A 19,859-nucleotide genomic window follows, 5' to 3' on the forward strand; every position below is an offset into this window, starting at 1 on the left:
TATGCACTGCTTGCATGTTTCTTCACCAATTTTGATACCAGTTTTTATCCAGGGCACCGGCACGCACCTCTAATATGTAATCATGAATATTCTGATAAAAAATAGAGAAAATATGGACCAGTGAAGAGGGACTCAACATGCAATCATCCGAAGACTACATATATCAACTGGTTAAGCGAAAAATGAATCAACAATTCATCATCCAATAGTTTCCGCTGACACCCATCAACTAAAAATGTCTACAACTAATAGAGCATCATCAGTAACAGAAATTCAGCTTGACTATTTATAACAAGAATTTCTTTAGAGCAAAGCTTGCATATAACATCCATTAACTTGCTTTTCAAGTCAAAATTGGAAAATACATAAACCCAAATGTATTATAAGATTCACTTGGTGAATGTTTCAGATTCTGATTGAGCTACCAACAAGGTTATGAGTTTTGAGTCCATCCCTTGAACAGGATGACAAAGAACAAAATTAACTTTTTTTGAGTTTTGCTTCTTCTACAAACCTAATTTAACTCCCTCTCGTTCATGAAGCAGAAAATTGTCAACATCTCTTCACTGAAGATAGTAGTATACGAGGACCAGGATCAACAGGACTACCGCAGCTGCAGGTGCAGCCCATACCCAGTAGTTAGTAGACTTCTTCCGCTTCAGGATGGCCTTTGGAAGTGATTCTGGACCCCTTGCTCGAGACCTGTACTTGACAGTATTCTCCTTCCGGACCCTAGGTTTTGCTGGAGTTGGAGCCTCAACTGGTGCTTCAACATTTACATCAGCATTTTCTGCTTCCTCTACCTCTGCAACAGCAGATTCCTCAGTGGTAGCAGTTCCAGAGGCTCCAGGCTTATTATTATTCTTTGACCTTCCTTTCTTTTCTTCAAGCGCCTGAAATCAATCAAGAAACAATCATATTAGTTCCAAATTAATTGCCAGTAAAACAGTAATGGTAAAAAAATAAGTTCCATAAATAATTTCCTTGCGCTGCTTTTCAGCTCTTAAAGCCGCCTTTGCTACTTTCGCCTCTTCCTTCTTCCTCTTTCTTTCCATGCCTTCCCTAGCTTTTGCTCTATCCTCTTCTTTTTTCATTTCCCTCAACTTAGCTTCATCCACTTTCTTTTCTGAAGCAGGCTTTTCTACTACAGGGATCTCAAAATCTGCTGTGTCTTCAGTCTCTTTCTTAGCGGCTTCTTTCTGAACCTTCTGGGTTGGCAGGGTATCTTTCTGTGAAGCAGACTTGGAATCTCCCTTTGATTGTTTTACATTAGGCTTTGCCACAATCTCTGGTTCAGAGGGTACTGAAGTCTCTGCCACCACCAATGGCTTCTCATCAGGGTTCCTTATACGTCCATCCCTGCTCAACTGCCGCATGTCCAACGATTGCAAAAGTCTCTTTTCGTAATCATCCCTGAAAGCCTTGTTATTATTCCAGAGGGTCATATATTTCTCAACCTGATAAACAAAGAAGATTTAAGTAACGGATGAGGAGACAAAATATTTAACTTGTGCAACACAAAGTAAAAGATGAGTACAAGTCTAACAAACCTCTGAGTTTGATAATTCCTTGAGACCTTGGACATCTTTCTTGACAGACATGGCTTTGGCTTCGTTCAAGAGTGCGCGGTATTGAAAAAAGTAGGCATTCTGAAAAATAGGTTAAGATTCAGTGAGGCTAATTGTTCAATATCACACACACACACATATACCTTGGCAGACAATCAAGATGATAAAAGTTTTATATTGTCAACAACCAAAAAAGAGATTGAGCATATTTACTGACAAACTTATTCATGTAATTGCATTTTTATTTACAAAACTTAAACATATTCATTAAAAAATGCATCGTAAGGCAAGCTTCAAGAAACATTTATCAATTAAATACTTTTGTAGAAGCAAAAGAGAAGCAGATGACGAGAATTCAATGATCCTGGAAGAACAGATCTCATCACGAGTAACATGATACATGCAATATGATGTTTCATTGTTTTACATGCTCAAAAGACATCTAGAAGCCAGCAAATTTACACCATTTGCAGGAGCACGCACATACAAGCTCCTGGACGGATGCACAAGCACGCTCAGTCTATCTTCTAGATGGTGGATAAAGAGTTGATTAATGCAAACACTAAAGAAGAAGCCTCCAGAAAATGCTCATACCAAAATATATGAACATTGGCAATGCTGATATCAAATGTCATGAAATCAAACCATAAACCACAGTCCTACTGGAACCTGCTCACATTGTATAGGTATGAACCTTGGCTTTCATGGATCCAAAGCCACAAATCTACACACTCTTGTGTTATGTCAAATATATGTATATACGATAAGAAGTACGGTAATTGACATTTGAAACTTTTATATCTAGAAAAACTTGAAAAATATTTTAGTGGAAGGAAAATATGCAATCACTAAAACTATTTTAATCCATAAAAAAAAATACTCCTATATGGGTTGTAAAGTCAATAAACAAGTTCAATACTTGGAAACATAATCAAATAGACAAAGCAGCAGGAGAGGATACAAAACTGAGGGCTATAGGATTTTATAACAAGATTAGAAGTTCTGATGATTGGAATAACTAATTACAAGTTCTGATGATTGGAATAACTAATAAGAACAACCCCTGACCCAAAACATAGAGAGAGAGAGAGAGAGAATTAATACTTGATCCTAGAAGAAACCCAGAAAAGAGATAATTCAGTGGATTCTCATGCACAATTCCTATTCACATTTCTCAAAACAAGTAGCTCTTTGTAAAAGCTAAAGGAATGAACCAACAGTCTTCAATTTTTTCTGAACAGATAAATGATAAAACATGATCCTAACTAATCAGAAACCAAAAAAATGTACCTAACATGAAGCCATGCAACCACTGGATCAAGATGATACTGATACAGAAGCAGCATGACTCTCCAAGCAAAGCAACAATAAGATTATTGCAGGGCAACCATGCAAAATCTCAGTGCTAGAGTAACGTACTTAAAATAGAAGCTCCAACTTGTCAATCCTGACACATATTATCTCTCTAAATTATTACATAATATCTGGCCCAAGTATACGCGCTTATCAGAAATCTAACCTGCCTAGTCTTAATAACAGTGAAAGAACCAAAACATATAAGAACGAAAATTCCTAAAAGACTTCCCACAAGAGTAGATTAAGGCTGCATGAGCTGAGAAACCGTATAGATAGATAGGTAAAGCCTTCTCCAACAGTATACTCAAGGTGTTTCAATAGTAAGCAAGCACAAACTAAAATAATCAGTGGTCTAGACAGCATAAGAACCTGTCCGCAGCGAGAGGGGGAGAGGGAGAGAGCAATATACTCAAAATAGAATTAAAATATGGAAGGAAAACAAATTTACCCCTTCATCACGCTGTTTCCTCAGTTCCTTAATGTTTGCAAACGCTTTATCTCGTTTTTCAGCCACATCGTTCACCTCTTGCTGTAAAGCTTCAATCTCTTCATCTAACGCCTTCACTTTTCCCTCAAGGTGAGAAATTTTGGCCCAAACTGCTTGGCTCTCCTTCTTCACTCCATCTAAATCACTACCCATGAGCTACAGTGAAAAAATAACATAAACATTAGTCCCTGTTTGATAATAACAAAAACATGATTTTACTAAGGCCAAAATCAGTGAAACAATAGGCTTCGAAAGCAAAACAAAACTAAAATATCTTACTTTAACCTGGTCTTGAATATCCTCTTTTTTACCCATTGACTCCTGAATCTTTGCTCTCATAGCAGCATTAGCCATAACTTTTTCTCTTGTCCCCTCCAGTTGCTTGATTTCTCTAAGGATTTGCTTCTCCTCAGATAAAGGAATGATCTCATGTTGAATGCGGTATTGCAAACTACGGATCTGCATTCACTAATCTTAGTCAGAGATGAAGAGACAAAAGCAAGTAGTCACTGAAGCACAAATTATATTATACAAGCAAAAATTAATCAATAATTGCTATTAATCATACAAGATCATCAAGCTCTTCCTCGGATGAACATATACCACCAGAACGAGCATTGTTTGTGGTGCGCAGCTTGCCAAGAGCCTGATGCAGGGGTTCCATTTCCTTTCTTTTATCATCCATTACTGACTTATACTGCCTACCCTCAGTTTTCAGAGACCTCAGCTGAGCAGCTAAATCCCCTCTAACTCCCTGCATGAGAGAAGAAAGAAAAACTCAATAACAAAATTAATCTTTAACAGGTCCACAAACAGAGATTATTTTTTCTATATTGGGCAGAGTTTTGGAGTTTTTGCTAATAACACTGGAGCAATGAAATGTAATTAAGCAGAAAAATTATTCAACATAATAATTGGAAGAAGTTGTCCATCAGCTTCGCAATTTGAGGAAACTCTTCACTACAATTCATATTTTCACACAAAAAGAAAACCAAATCTTATCTCTTGTAATAAAAACCAAATATAAACGATCTAAAAATTACCTTAACGAAAAAATAGAGTGGCATATTCATTTATCTTTAGATTAATAAGCAATCAGATTCAAAGATCACATTTCTTATACACATGCATTTTGGTAGCTATAACTTTCAAGCTGATGCATGACTCTCATTAAATATTAATTTGGTAGCTACAACTTTCAAGCTGATGTATGACACTCATTAATATTATGGGTTCTTGAATCATTTAAATACTGATTACTTATTACAAAATCCTAAAAACAATGATATGTTGATATGATGCAATGATGGTGCATTTGATAATACATAACTCCACTCACCCTCTTTGCTCTTAGTTCGTCCATAAGTTGCATCCGAGCCTGATTCCTCCTTTGAATCTCTCTGTCAGTCAGATCAATTTTCGCTCTTATTTTTGGATCATCATACTGGCGGTGCCTGATGAAATAAAAGTTATGGATCACCCTAGGCTCAGGCCACTCCTCACCCACATCCTTTGGTAAGTTGGCATTGGATACATTGCTTTCTTTTCCATTAACAAGCTCTCCTACTCCACCATGTGAACCAAATATAATCGATTCATCCTTCACCGGACCCTTGTCAAGTTTCCCATTCTCTTGTGCCAGAGAATTATGCACTTCAGCCACACTCTCCACAGGTGATTGCGCCATTTCAGCAACCATTATTCAACAAAGAACAGGCCTCAGGTAATCTACAAATAAAACGAAACAATTACATACACATCATAAGATCATATTGCCAAAACAAAACACAAAAAATATATATGAGAACAAAGATTAGATCAAAACCTATTGATTTTGTAAGGTTACCTAATAATCAGATTAAAAGCATCAATAAGCATACAGTTCGATTAAAAATATTAAACACAAATCAAAGATCTAGACTTTTCTACACAGATCATCTAGTCTGGAATCCCATCTGCAAAATCATATTAAAAATATGGTAGCAATATTTATTTTATCACATCAAAGCCAAAAGATCAGGCCTTTACGCATCCAACATGCAAACACAAATCCAAGAACAACAAAGTCAACGTGTAACTAAGATGCAAATCACAATCTGAATTCAACCCAATTGAGAAACATCAAAAACAGATAGAAACGAATCAAACCCAGATGAGATCCATCAACAAAACCAAAATTAAAAGCACATAAAAGGCGGAATTTTTTACCAGAAGAAGAAGAAGAAGAAGAAGAAACAAGAAAGCGAAAGCGAAAGAGAAAACGAAAAGAAGACCCTTTTGACAAAGGGCCCTCGAGTGCTCAAATTGATTGCTAATGAAAAAAAAAATTGAAAATAAAAGAATGGAAAATGGGGCGAGATGAGACCTCTTCTCTGGTGGTGTGACAGGCAAAGACAAATGATAAAACTCGACAATGCCGAGGGAAGAGCAGAGAGACAATTTCGGTAATTTTATTATTTATTTGTACAAGCAGTAAAAGCCGCAAGAGCAGTTACAATTTATGGTTCTGCTTTTCTTCCATTCACTTCATTTTCCTTCAAATTTATCTCCTAGTGGCTGCCATTCTATAGATTTTTCTTTTTAAGTAATTATTATTTGTAATTTTTTTTTTTTGGTTGAGGTGAAAATTGATTTATTAATATTTATATTTGTTTTCGTTTTTTTTTTTTCAAAGAAGAGATATGACAGGAGATAGGCACTATTTAGAGTAAAATTTCTTTTAATTTCGGAGTCATGGGACTTAAAAGATAAGTTTTGAAAAGCTTTTAATTATATTATCAATTGAATTGTGATGTAATATTTGAAAAAACTTGTAGAAAAATATGGTTTATTCTCAAAAATTTAATTTTTAACGAATAAAGTTTAAAGCAATGGGCGAACAATGAGAATTAAAAATTAAGACAATTTAAAATCGAATATTTTATTATTTTACAAATAAATGGCAATGAAAATTTTTTTAAAAATATATTGCCACATTTTTTGTGTAAGAGTACTATTTGCTTTCAAACTTGAGATATAATAATAAAACGGATTTTAGATAAAATCAAAAGTTCTTACTTGAACTATATACGGAATAGTTACATTCAAGGATTAGTATCTATTTGATATGACTTATTTAATAGTCATAAGTAATTATTCAATCTTATAAGATTTTATCAAAATTTTTTTTAATAGAACTTTTAAAAATTAAATAAATTATTTTACCTCTACTGAAAAAACTCAAATTTTGAGTTTTGAGAGTAGATGTTAAATTTTTTTTTAAATGTTAAAATATATAAAGTATCATTTATTTATTTAATAATGTTATTTCATTCCTTTTATAACGTAACTTAAAAAACTTGTCTATTAAAGTAATTTTATAATTTTGAATAAAAACTCTCATTTACAGCTAAATAACTAAAATTTTTAAAGTAAAAACTTTATTTATAAAAACCCTACATAATTAAGTTTTATTTAAAAAATTATACCAAACAAAGTCTTAGAATCTTTATGTGATATGAGCTCTTCTAATTTTACTCATGACTAAAGCCCATTATAAGATGATCCTAATCCTACTTCCGGTATGTCCCCTCTTAATAAAATTATATCTCAATCATCACTTAATACATCAAATTTTATATGAAATTATCGGGGGGAATCAATTATTCAAATAATATATTAATTAAATATATTTTTTAAGAAACAAAAATAAAAGATAAATATTGATAAGTAATTTGTCCCTTTCGTTGTCCTTGTCCGTAGTTTGTCACTTTTGCATTTGGCAAAATCCATTTCTGTTCACAAAAGAACACGTGTCGCACGTTAAGCGGCTGTTTGCCGACACGTTTCGTTCTGTCGATGATTACGAGATCAGACACTTTTTTTAAGACTTTTAAGAAAATAGATGAAAGATGGAGAAGTAGTTGCAGCAGTTACATGGAGAAGACACCGCCGCTGCTCTGTTTTTAGCAAATTAATGTTGCATATCAGTCCATCTCAAAATGTTGCCGAAGGCGAATCTTAAAAGATTTTGTTTCCCATCCTAATACGGCTTTTCGATATTTTGCTTTTAAAATTTGATCAGCCCCATTTTGGTAATTTCCTTTTTCTTTTTTCTTTTTTTTTTTAAATTAAAGTAATAATATAACTATAAACTCTTATATAAATTTTGTTTGTATAAACTGATATGACATAATTTAATTGGTTAAATTAAATATTTCTTGATCTATATAATTTATTTTTATTCAACCAATGAGTTAATGTTAAATAAGTTTGTACAAAATAAATTTACACAAGAATTTATAATTATATCATTATTTTTCAAATTAATGGTACTGTTAGGGAAAAAAATCCAAATTAGATTACTTACATTATCTCCTTATCAATAATAAATAATAAAATTATGTAGAATCATGATAATTTATATATTGGGCAAGCTGATCAAGAGTAAATGAAAATAAGAAAAATAAAAAAAGGAAAAACTTTTGGTTTGAAGCCCAATTAAACCCATAAAATTAGTTTTATAGACTCGTGAATAAATAAATAACACTTTATAAAGACCACGAATAGGTGATTATTTAAGAATTTACTCTCATATTATATCCAATATGTTGGGGGGAAAAAGTCAACTCAAATAAACTATTTGATAAATGATAATTCGACTACTCAAACATTTTTTTAGATTAGATTCTCAAATAAATTTCCAAATACGCTCTAAAACCTCAACTGAATAGAAAATTACATTTAAAAATACAGAGCACACTTCCTAATTAATTAACTTTGGGATTCACAAGAATTTTGGTTGTCACAGTAGCATAATCCAAAACCCATTTTGCCAAAAGAGCCTCACCGGCTTCACTAGTGCGCAAAATGAATATTTTGCGAACTTGGGCCCCTGGCCCAATAGGAAAATGCAGAACCTGTTCTTTGGAGAATATTTCAAACTATATCAATAGTTTACAAAATATGTCAACTCGGTCCTCATGGTAACAGTGTTTCATTTTTTGACACTTGCGTCTTTGACCATGGTTGACTCTCCTAAGTCTCCTTTGGCAGCACATGAGAATCACCGTTGTCTTTTGGGCCTGGCCCGTTCCTTTACTCTTGCTTTTTTAAAAAAAAATTACTTTTCTTTGTAAGTTATTAAAAATGTTCCTCATTTTTAATCAGCTTCAAAAATTCTGATGAATGAAAAATTCTATGATGCCGTGATTTCAATATCGTAATTATTATGGGTCATTAGATTAGATCAACGATTCATAATTATTATAATATAAAAAAAAATTTTAATTAAATTATATTCAATCGGTTATAAGCCGGTTAAATACTGTTTTAAAAAATAAAAATTTTACGGGTATAAATTTAAAGAAAAAAAGGATTTACACGTTTTCTTCATCCTACAAAACAATTCCCTAAACACGTATGAAATTACTTTAAAAAATAAGAAATGATATAAAATTGGTAAATTGATGGAAAAATGGATAAATTAATGTTGGAGTTGTAATTTGCAAGATGAACTTATAAACAAAACAAAAACTTAGAAAAATGACATAGAATTTGTAAATTGACATTAAGAGTGAAATGAAACAAAAAATGTGTAAACCACACATAATACTAGTAAATTGATGGGAAAATGGGTAAATTAATGATGAAGTTGTAAATTAGAAGAAAAAAGTGTAAAAAAAATAAAAACTTAGAAAAATGACATAAAACTTGTAAATTGACATTAAGTGTGAAATGAAACAAAAAATGTGTAAATCACACATAAAACTAGTAAATTAATGGAAAAAGAAGTAAATTAATGATGAAATTGTAAATTAGAAGAAAAAACTATAAACAAAATAAAAACTTAGAAAAATGATATAAAACTTGTAAATTGACATTAATTGTGAAATGAAACAAAAGATTTGTAAACTACACATAAAACTAGTAAATTGATGGAAAAATCGGTAAATTAATGTTGGAGTTGTAAACTGTAAGAAGAACTTGTAAACACAACAAATAAAAACTTGTAATTGTTGCATAAAACTTATAAATCAACATTAACTTGTGAATGTTGTATAAAACTTGTAAATCACACATAAAATTAGTAAATGTAACTTGAAATTTGAACAAAAAAGAGTAATTACATGCTACTTAGGTAACATATTACCTATTTATTTAGAATTAGTGGTAGATATTTTTTATTCAAATCTAACGGTCCATGTCCATTACGGCATCAATGTTGTAAATTTAGTTACGGCATTATAGAATGACCCGTAAACAATATATCAACCAAATAATCTAAGGTAACACCACGTACTAATACATCTTTAGGGAAAAAATTAAAAAAATAAAATAGCCAATCGCGATAACGGCCAAAATGAAAGAAAAAGTTCAAAATATGTCTAGTAAGTACAATTCATTGTTATCTCTATCACTAACTAGATGGTGAATATGTGTGGATTTTTTTATTATTTTATTTAATGAAAATTCAATACTCTTTCTGTCTATATGAACGAAATTCAAACTCTACGCCTCTTATTTTAATACAATAAATTTTATCATTTCAATTAGATGGCACTACAAATATGTGTGCAGGATTATTATTTATTTATGATTTTGCATAAATGTAGATGAGATGTGAGGTATAAAAATTGCATCTAGAAGTGTAAGAAAATTAAGCACACTCACTCACGTTGACAAAATAAATTTGGGATTCTTTTTCCTTTTTTTTATATATACTTTTTGGGACCATAATTTAAAATCGGAATAGGGTCAAGGTCCATGAACTTCATCCTTTTTTTTTTGGCTTGTTTATAATAGGCAAATGCAACAAAATAAATATAAATGAATAAAAAGTCAACGACAGGTTTAGAATATCAAATTTCAAATGTGAAACGGTTCGCATTAAAATTGACGGTGGTTCGGCAGTTCATCTTCATCTTACAACCCAAGAGACACATTTATTTTCAGGGAACCCACAAAATTGAATATGAAGCCGACACGTCACGTTACTTTGAATTCTTTTATCTTCATTGCATATTCTTTTCCCATTTTCCTTGGTTATATAGATTTTTTATTTTTTTTAAAAAAAAGTCCCCTTAGAATTTTTGTTTAATTAGTATCGTTATTATGATGAAAAACAAACCTTGACTAAGAATAATAGCATTTTTAACGATGGCAAGTTAATAGATTGTTATTTTCATAAAGTTCAAGTTTCATATAGTGTTTATCTAATATGTAACTAATCATTTACCGTTATATATATGTATAATATTAATTGATGTTATTATCAATTATTATTTTATTATTATTACAGCCTATTTAATTGATGACACAAAAAATACCGCATCATTGAATATTTTAGTTGAGTATTTAAAATACATAAGTATAATCTTACCGATTTAAAAATTTTTTAGAAAGTACTAACAACAACAAGTGGCGAGGATAGGAAAAAAAAAACAATTCATCATCTTTTTACAACGATTTATCTCAAAATTATGAATCAACAGATTAACCATATTTAAGTATCATAGAATGTGTTGATAATTTTTTATTCTATTAGACTAGAATCAAATCTCCCAAATTTAAAAATAAGTTAATTATGTTTTGAATTTATACTATAAATTTATTTATTTTTAAAAAAAAATTTCCTTCAGTAATGTTTTGAACCAGTAGATTTGTCTTTTGAATTATATGCATCCGCAGGATCAATTTGTAAAAACCGAGGGAATATACAGGAACAAACTACAGAATATTACCCCATTCATAATAATAATACGAATGTGACTTCAAAACAATAACCAGTGATCAGATCAACGGTTTAAATACACCTGATGGTAGCGTAATGATTGGGTAATTGATAACGTCATTATTCAGACCTCGGCTCAATACAAAATGTTCTATGAGGGAATTATTACATCTATAACACTCGGATTAAAAGTTATGTCTGCATAGATTTAAAAATGCCGCCTGTCAAAATGATGAAGGTTAGACATTTTGGTAAATGAAGGGGAAAAAAAAAACTCTTGTGAATAATGATTTAATTTAAAGAGTGGTGATTAGGGATGGCCAACGGGCCGTGCCGTGCCGGCCCAGGCCGATCAACGGAAGCCCACGCGTACTCGTGCTCGTGTCGTGCCGTGCCCACTATTTATTTCGTGCCGTGTCCACATGTGATCGTGTTCATGCCCACTCGTGCCGTTTCGTGCCTAGGAAAAATAGCCCACTAAGTTTTTTTTCTTTTTTCTTTTTTTAAGAGCGCATGTCAAGTTGTCATATTTTTTTCAATCTTATGTATTTTTTTTTTTAATCCATATGCCTTTATTTAAATTTAATAGAATAAAAAATTTAAATTCAAGTCCATATTCAATAATAATAAATTAATAATAATAAGATAATGTAATATTAGTTGCTAAGTTTGACTCTATGGTATTCGAATTCTTTTTTAGTACTTAACAACAACAATAATAATATTTTTTTTAAGAGTTAACTTAATTGTTAACTTGGAATTACGTAAAGTCATATATCATAGTTTATAATAATATTAATACATATTTATAAAATCATGATATTTATAATTTTATTTATTAAAATCATGATATCAATTATTTATTTAATAAATTATAAACATAAATCAATTATAATTTTTTTGAAACTAAGAATTAAATAAATTTAAAAAACTTGAGCCAATAAAATATATTAAAAGATTCAATTTCAAGTTATTTATAAAATCATAAAATTTTAAGTTTACTTTCATTAAAAAATGAAACATGCTTATTGCGTACTTTTTCGCGTACCGTGCTTTGTTCCATCTCTAATCATGCCGTGTTTTTAAGGCCCACGTGCCTAAAATCTAAGTCCGGCATGACCCACGTGCATGTCGTGCCGTGCCACGTTCTTTACCGAAATGTGCTCGTGCTGTACGAACACGTGCCGTACCCGTGCTGTACGAACACGTGCCGTGCCCGTGCCGTGCCTCGTGCCGTCCGGCCCATTAGTCACCTCTAGTGGTGATGATGCACGACTGCATGCACTAAATTGTTGATCTTTATTTTAAATATATAAATATGTGAAAGAAAAATTTTAGATGATTTGATGATTATTTTATTTTTCATGTTAAAAACTACATAATTAATTATTATATGGAACAAGATTTCCTGATTATACTAATAAAATGTGAGGGAAAAAAAAGGCTGATTATTCACACAATTCACGGAATTGTTTACTGAATTTCAACAAGACACATTCAAGAGACTATTCACGTTAAATAATTAATAAATCATTTTTATGAAATTGAAAACGTTTTTATCTTTTCAAGACTTTTCTAAGTAATTATTTACTAATTCACTATTAAAAAAAATATGTTACACTAACAAATTATTATTTTTAATTTATTAACTTCGCATAAATCTTCTCGGCATTCCTATGATCCTATCTATCTAACTTTTAAATTGGTAAGAAATTATCTTCAAATTGACAATGGCATCAGGCTAATTGAAAAGGACAATATAACCCATAAAGTTAAAAACCTCATTTGAGTCTCTCATTTTTCATGGATTGTCCAATATTAGAGGCTGATAAATCTACCAAATATGATTATATATTTTATCAATTGTAGACAAACAAATTTGATCAAAATTAGATGAAATTTGGATAAACTTGGTAGGTTTACAGTCCTTCAATCACAAAAATAATGTCCAAAACGACAATCACCCACCACACCTCCCAATTCGCAACCATAATTTAATCACCCACCACCTCCCAATATTTATTTAATAAAGCATTTTATTGAAGGCTAGATTCATGCTAAAATTAATAACAATGCTGGATATATTTAATTTGATAGAGACATATATATTACTTATTTCTCTTGGATGGTCCACCAAAGCAACTCTCTGTCTGCAACTAATAATAACATAAATACTGCTGTCAAAATAATAATAGTAATAATATAAATACTAATATTTTTTTTTTGAAAAAATATAAATACTAACATTAATTTAACTTGTCACATCCTTTCAACATTCCAAGACAAAGATCTCCCTAGGTTACTTAAAATTAGTTTTATTTGTGGCACTTAAAAAAATAGGGTGTTCACATTAGAGAAGAATTATTTTTGGATTATCTTTCTTATGAATTAATTATTTTTAAATTATCTTTATTTTTGAAAATCTTAATTTACCCCTTTATTTTTGTTAAGAAAGACAAAAAAAAAAAAATCATCGACCCACTGCGTTTTCTTTTTACTTTTTGAACAAAAATGGGAGAAACTTTATGGTTTTCAAAAGTAAAAATAGTAACTTGAAAATGGGTAAATACTAATTTATTCTTTATATTTTATATTAAGTACACGCTTAATTCTTATATTTTAAAAAATACCTCAAAATATTATTACTGATGAATATGATATATTTTCTTTATTTTATAATAATACCCTTACTACAATTTTAAAGCAATGCTTGATAAATTTGTAATAATCTTGTTAATAATAATTTATAAAAAATTAATTTACCAAATTAATTATAAAAGTAAAATAATAACAAATAATTTTACATTTATTTTTATTTTACTTTTGGGGTTAATTTTTTATTAACTTTTTTACAGAAAATTAATTAATATCCTAAAAAACATTGTTGCAAGGGTATAATTATAAAAGTGAATTAAAAAGAAAAAAAAGGGACATGAGTTTCACATATTTAACAGAGTATCGTAAGGCCTTTTTTAAAATATAAAAAATAAATGAACACTACTCAAAATATAAATGTTAAACAGACATTTACCATTTAAAAATAGTCAATTCATACGCAACATAATTTAAAATTTACCAATACTTTAATTATCACAATTATCTAGATACTTTGTTATCATCGACTCTCGGAGGATCTTGTAACACTCATTTTATTATTGCTCGAATACATCCAAATTATCTTAGCTATATGTGACACATTTATTTGTTTTACTTAAAGACTCTTACAATAACAATAGAGATTTAAGTAGGATCGACACATAAGGTTAATAAAAAGAAATCATAATGTAATGTCTAATATAAATATTATTCTTCAAGGAGTAATATTAATATTCAGACGAGAGTGCCGGCTTGTGTCACCCTTGTGTTGCATTTGCCCTGGATATCATTATCAGCCTTGAAATGAAAGGTAAGATAACCCTGGGATCATGCAAGAATCCTGGACCCTCAACCACACAAACGACACCCAAAGAAAAAAAAAAAAAAAATCACCCACCACTACCTTACAAATCAACTAAATCACAACCGTTGGACCACCCAAAAGTCAAAAACCCTCGCAAACCAACGACTATAAACCGGCATCACGCTAATCACATACCATAATAATACGATGAAACAAAAATAGGCTAAAGAGGTAAAAAAATTAAGGAGACCCAACAGTTACAAATATAGAAAATAAGGAATCTATTCTTCTGTTGCAAAATCTAAATAACAGTTAGACAAAATTTTAGACAAAGTTGCTGCCGTGTCTGATCATTCCTAAACTGGAGGCTCGTCACAAATTAAACCCATTTACCCACCCGGTGTTTTGTCGCTTTTTTTTTTTTTTTCTTAATCAATTTTTTGCTGTATCTTTTAGTTTATTCCACAAAGCTAATAATACCTCCAGTTTAACAGGATTTATTTTATTTATAACGCGCATACTGACACACGCAAATCTTATTTCTTTAAAGTGTCAATTCATAATCTTTTTCCTTCTTGAACGGGCACAAAGATTGCTACTTATCAAGAAAAGGTCTGATTCTTTTTCATGTAAAGTTTTGATCTTTGGTTGGTTTGAGAGATTATCAAATGGGTTTATTTGGTTTATGATCTGAGCTTGATTCTGGGATCTGGGTTTTTTTTTTTTGTTTTGTTGCCTACTGGTAGCTGGTTTATGCTCATTTAAGGGTTTGTGATCTATATGATTAAGAATGAGTAATCGGATTCATTCCAAGATTTGGGATTTTGTCTAAACAAATGGAATTTTAAAGGCCGACACATGTGACTTGCTGGCTAATTTGGTAATAAAATAATGAAAAATAATAATTTTATATTCTTTCCTTGGTCCCTTGTTTGATTTTCCAAATGCATCATTTTTCGTTTTCTTGTATGGTATGTTTAAAATATTTAATAACCCTCTTCCTTTCCTTACAAGTCCACACATCTTTAAATGTATTTAAATATGCATATAACATTATACTTTAATGTGTATTTAATTCATTATCGCCGGTTTTGATGCTTCTTGCTCAGATCAACAAAGCCAGATGTTTTGCCAAGCTTCAGTTTCTTTGTGTTTTGGCAATTAACATGATTGGCCCTGGTTTTGTATACTGATTTTCTTGTTGAATGCTGATCTGACAGATATATTTTGAAGTGTAATTTGGAATTCTGAGGGAGGAGGTATTGATCTGCCTATAAACTGTATTGTTTGTTTTTCGATACCTGCATATTAGGTTTGTGTTTGAGTTTTGGGATTGAGCAAAGTCGGGATATGAGTTTCGTTAGCCGGAACCAGTGATAAAAGTTTTGTTTTTGGATCCTTGAATATGGAGAAGAAGTGGGTGTTTCCTTTAGTTATTAGCTCTCTAATATGCGTGTTCCTTCTTGCGACATCCTTCAACATGGGTCTTATCTCTTCATTACACACTATCAATGCAATCTTCTCGATTTTCCCTTCATCAAATCATACAGCCCCAAATTATGCCGAAATGAAGGTTAAACAATCCGAACCCGCTCCTTCTGGTCCCAAAATTCCTCGATTTGCTTATTTGGTTTCTGGGTCAAAAGGTGATTTGGAGAAACTTTGGAGGACTCTTCAAGCGCTGTATCATCCGAGGAACCGATATGTTCTTCATTTGGACCTTGAAGCGCCCACAGAGGAAAGATTGGAGCTTGCGTCACGGGTGGAGAAAGATCCCATGTTCTCCAAGGTTGGAAATGTTTACATGAGCACCAAGGCTAATATGGTTACTTATAGAGGACCCACCATGGTTGCTAATACCCTTCATGCTTGTGCTATTCTTCTTAAGAATAGCAAGGATTGGGATTGGTTTATTAACCTTAGTGCTTCAGATTATCCTCTTGTGACTCAAGATGGTAAGACTGCTTTGTTCTACTTGTATATTTCTTTATCATTTTATTTCCTTTTTTATTATATTTAGTTAATTAATTGCCGTTTTAATTTGCAGATCTTCTTTACACATTTTCGGGCCTAAGCCGGAAACTTAATTTCATTGAGCATACAAGCCATCTTGGTTGGAAGGAGTAGGTTCTTTCCTTTCTCTTTGAACATATCCTTTCAGGATTTCTATATTTTAAGTGATGCTAATCTGATTATTTGTTCTGCAGGGAAAAACGAGCAATGCCTTTGATGGTTGATCCTGGACTCTATATGTTGACTAAGTCAGATATATTCTGGGTCACACCGCGGAGAACTTTGCCAACGGCATTTAAACTATTTACTGGTTAGTTTTTCTCCATTACCTATTTTTTTTGGTCATTCACGCTGTCAGAAGTTAGGATTGCGAAGAACATGTTTACGTTTTGTAGAAATTATTAAATTTGCAATGATGGAAAACAGAAGAAATGATGAAATTTTGTATTCTTTAATGAAAAAAGATGGAAAATGTAAAGAAGCCCGTATCCTTCCATCAAATATGTTGGGGTCTGACTAATCTGGGAATTGGTAAATGTTTCGAGTTGTCTTTGTGGAAGCTGTTTCCATTTGCTCAGTTAAATAACCTTTACTGGCTTCCAGAATTTGCAGGTCCTTATTTAGAAATAGAATTTGCTTAGTTAAATGTAACTTGCTCTGCACACTAATTTGCAAGTTTGATAATTTTGTTTCAAATGATTTAAGCAGTTAGCTTTGCTCTTAGTATTTCACTAACATATGTGTATAGGTATTATGAACCCGGGTGTTTAATTTTTGGTCCTTTTACCCAAATCCAAAATGTATGTTTGAGTGGATGTGTGGTACTTATAAAGGGAGTTCTATTGCAGCTGTTGTGCTGCCAAATAAGCAAGTTCCTAAGTTTTGATTTGGCTAGATTTGAATCACGCATAACTTAAATATGAGAGATCTAAGGTACAAAAGTCAAAAGATTTAGTCTCTTTCCAGCATTGAATTAAAAGCTTAAACTTTAGAGCAGTACTTACCATCTGCTGTTCTGAACTTGTTTTGTCATTATACAACCACTATTACGAGAAAGAAATTCCCTGTATGTGCATTGCCAAATGGGAGGGTATGTTGTGAATTTCATGTTGTATCATTCAATAACATCAAGTTCTTTTGCAGGCTCAGCATGGATGGTGCTCTCTCGTTCATTCGTTGAGTACTGCATTTGGGGTTGGGATAATCTACCAAGAACGCTGCTTATGTACTATACAAACTTTGTCTCCTCGCCTGAATCTTACTTTCAGACTGTCATATGTAATGTGCCAGAGTTTGTTCCAACTGTTGTCAATCATGACCTGCACTACATCTCTTGGGACAATCCCCCCGGACAGCACCCACACATTCTTTCACTTAATGATACAAGTGAGATGATTTCAAGCAGTGCTGCTTTTGCTCGTAAATTCAGACAAAATGCCCTTGTTTTGGACAAGATTGATAAGGAGTTACTTGGTCGGAAAAATGGGAGTTTCACCCCTGGTGCTTGGTGCTCAGGTGATCCACATTGTTCCAAGGTTGGGGATCCGAACAAGATCAAGCCGGGTCCTGGAGCTGAAAGGCTTCGCCGCTTAGTAGCTAGGCTGACTATGGAAGCTAAACGTGGGCTGAACCAGTGTACATAGTTTGCGTTATATTTTCTTGCTGTGGGGGAATTGATTTCAAAACAAAAGATAGTAAAAGAAACGAAAAACAAACGTTCTACCCAGAAGTTGGCCCCAATCTTAGAAAAGTGCATCGAGGGGAGATTCTTTGATGGTAGAGCTGGATTTACGGCCTCAGTTTTGTTAGACTTGAAGCATGTTAGAATCATTAGAAGCAAAGCATATTGCGACATTCATGGTTGGGATCTAAGAAGGTGCTTGATCATCCTTCTTTCTGTAGGTATTTCACAGAGACCTTCACACTTAATGTAGCTCAGAAGCATTCTGCAGTATTTTATATTTTTCCCACCTATCCTTGTTGCTGAATATTCCATTTTTCAGCTTTATAATAATTTGAGGTGCATTACATTTCTATTAGCTCATGAATTTTCAATTTGTAAATTTCAGGTAGCGGCTGGTTAGATGTTTCGCTTGCAAAAATGCACAAAAAGAATCTGTTCTGTCTTATGCCTCATAGGCTCATAGCAATTTATATATACATGGACGTTATATATCATCAATGCACAATAATTGTTTATCTATCTTTCAAAGTAAAAAAGGTTTGGTAGGTGTGAAAGGACTGATACTATTTGTTTGTTTAATAGAAAGAAAGATTATTTTGGTTTGAAAATGTTTTCTTTCCATTGTTGGCTTGGCCATAAACTCTCTTTTTGCATCCTCTTCTTCTTTTCTTCTTTTTAATATTAATTTTTATTCTTCCTCTTAACTCTGGATTCGCTCATTTTTGGCTGAGAGCTAGAGTTGTCTACAATTGAGTATTGGCATGATCGAACACTCAAATAATATTAGACTAAACACTAATGGTCATATGACCATAACTTGAAAAGTCTCTTCCACTATTGCTGAATTCACAATTAAATACTTGGTTGATGTTTGAAAATTGTCCATTGTTTGAATATCCTCCCAATTTTCAACATTTCGCAAGGAATAAAAAATGTTGAAAAGGAAAAGAGGCAGCTTCACTGCAGACGACAAGCAGGGTTGTATGATGTCACCTAATTGTAGAATATATAACCAACAAATCAAAACTTGCCAAGAGATAGTCAATTGGTCATCTTCCTTTTTGTTTAATCATTTTTGTTTTTTTTTTCCCATTAGCATTGTGCTACTGACAAGACTACAGTACAAATTGTTATTTTTTACTCACCGCTATTGATCGCTATAGTTATATTTTGTATGAATATTATCATTTTACTAACAAAATTATTATGACATATTTTATGTCAATATTTTATTTATTAAAAAGTATATTTTACTACTAACTTTTGTGTCGTTATCAATTCACTACTATTCTATTAACAAAACATTAATGTTCAACATAAATTGAGTTAAAAATCGATTTTATGCCAAGAATATAAAATACAATTTTATCCTTTGTAATTCAAGTATTAATCACAACTAAAAACAATAACAATTTAATTAAGGAAAAAAATTAATGAACAATAAGCTAATAAAAAAAAAGTCAACAACTCACAGTAGAGAGAGCAAACGGTAGTGGAGATAGTGGTGAGTCAATAGCGAGGGAGAGGGAAGGATCAGAGATGGAGGTTTCACAATGAGAGAGAGGGATCGATTTTAGGATTTAATTTCCTAATTCTTTAATCTTTAATTATTTCCCTAAAACACAGCATTTAGGTTTCAA

The 19,859-nt window shown here is 31.8% G+C and overlaps 3 protein-coding genes across 7 annotated transcripts; 1 reads left to right on the plus strand and 2 right to left on the minus strand.

The window, feature by feature from the left end:
• Positions 1 to 263: 263 nt before the first annotated feature.
• Positions 264 to 5,941, minus strand: LOC102628568 (proton pump-interactor 1). 2 transcript variants are annotated; one of them, XM_052433355.1, is made up of 7 exons: positions 5,777 to 5,941; positions 4,751 to 5,139; positions 3,980 to 4,165; positions 3,691 to 3,870; positions 3,373 to 3,567; positions 1,551 to 1,649; positions 264 to 1,457 (listed from the first exon to the last, which is right to left on the minus strand). In XM_052433355.1, the coding sequence occupies exons 2-7, from the start codon at positions 5,108 to 5,110 to the stop codon at positions 915 to 917; spliced, it is 1,563 nt and encodes a 520-aa protein (XP_052289315.1). In that variant the 5' UTR covers positions 5,111 to 5,139; positions 5,777 to 5,941; the 3' UTR covers positions 264 to 914. The 2 variants fall into 2 exon arrangements, with proteins under 2 accessions (XP_052289315.1, XP_052289316.1); XM_052433356.1 differs by lacking the exon at positions 5,777 to 5,941 and adding an exon at positions 5,620 to 5,770.
• On the minus strand, positions 564 to 899 carry LOC127899701 (proton pump-interactor 1-like; the record flags this gene model as incomplete). The annotated part of the gene is made up of 1 exon (XM_052433357.1): positions 564 to 899. A coding segment is annotated over one exon (336 nt), but the record flags the coding sequence as incomplete, so codon positions are not given.
• Positions 5,942 to 14,803: 8,862 nt separating the features above from the next.
• On the plus strand, positions 14,804 to 18,827 carry LOC102627874 (beta-glucuronosyltransferase GlcAT14A). Of its 4 annotated transcripts, none has more exons than XR_008051810.1 (5): positions 14,804 to 16,477; positions 16,570 to 16,645; positions 16,730 to 16,845; positions 17,679 to 18,437; positions 18,605 to 18,827. XR_008051810.1 is itself a non-coding variant. In XM_006464697.4 (5 exons), exons 2-5 carry the CDS (start codon positions 15,928 to 15,930, stop codon positions 18,176 to 18,178), a joined length of 1,242 nt encoding a protein of 413 aa, XP_006464760.1. In that variant the 5' UTR covers positions 14,804 to 15,402; positions 15,743 to 15,927; the 3' UTR covers positions 18,179 to 18,574. The 4 variants fall into 4 exon arrangements, 2 of the variants coding, with proteins under 2 accessions (XP_006464760.1, XP_006464758.1); XR_003064109.2 differs by having other exon boundaries at positions 17,679 to 18,411; XM_006464697.4 differs by lacking the exon at positions 18,605 to 18,827 and having other exon boundaries at positions 14,804 to 15,402; positions 15,743 to 16,477; positions 17,679 to 18,574.
• The last annotated feature ends 1,032 nt before the right edge of the window (positions 18,828 to 19,859 follow it).

This window comes from Citrus sinensis, chromosome 9 (genome assembly GCF_022201045.2).
Source record: "Citrus sinensis cultivar Valencia sweet orange chromosome 9, DVS_A1.0, whole genome shotgun sequence".
Taxonomy (NCBI): Eukaryota; Viridiplantae; Streptophyta; class Magnoliopsida; order Sapindales; family Rutaceae; genus Citrus; species Citrus sinensis.

What these genes read in the sequence shown, in the direction of transcription:
- LOC102627874 (XM_006464697.4), top strand. Translation starts at nt 15,928, where the DNA reads ATGGAGAAGAAGTGGGTGTTTCCTTTAGTTATTAGCTCTCTAATATGC. An exon ending in TCCTCTTGTGACTCAAGATG is followed by an intron (nt 16,478 to 16,569) that starts GTAAGACTGCTT and finishes TTTAATTTGCAG; the next exon opens with ATCTTCTTTACACATTTTCG. An exon ending in AGCCATCTTGGTTGGAAGGA is followed by an intron (nt 16,646 to 16,729) that starts GTAGGTTCTTTC and finishes TTTGTTCTGCAG; the next exon opens with GGAAAAACGAGCAATGCCTT.
- LOC102628568 (XM_052433355.1), bottom strand. Translation starts at nt 5,110, where the DNA reads ATGGTTGCTGAAATGGCGCAATCACCTGTGGAGAGTGTGGCTGAAGTG. An exon ending in AGGAAGAGCTTGATGATCTT is followed by an intron (nt 3,871 to 3,979) that starts GTATGATTAATA and finishes TAGTGAATGCAG; the next exon opens with ATCCGTAGTTTGCAATACCG. An exon ending in AGGAATTATCAAACTCAGAG is followed by an intron (nt 1,458 to 1,550) that starts GTTTGTTAGACT and finishes TTTGTTTATCAG; the next exon opens with GTTGAGAAATATATGACCCT.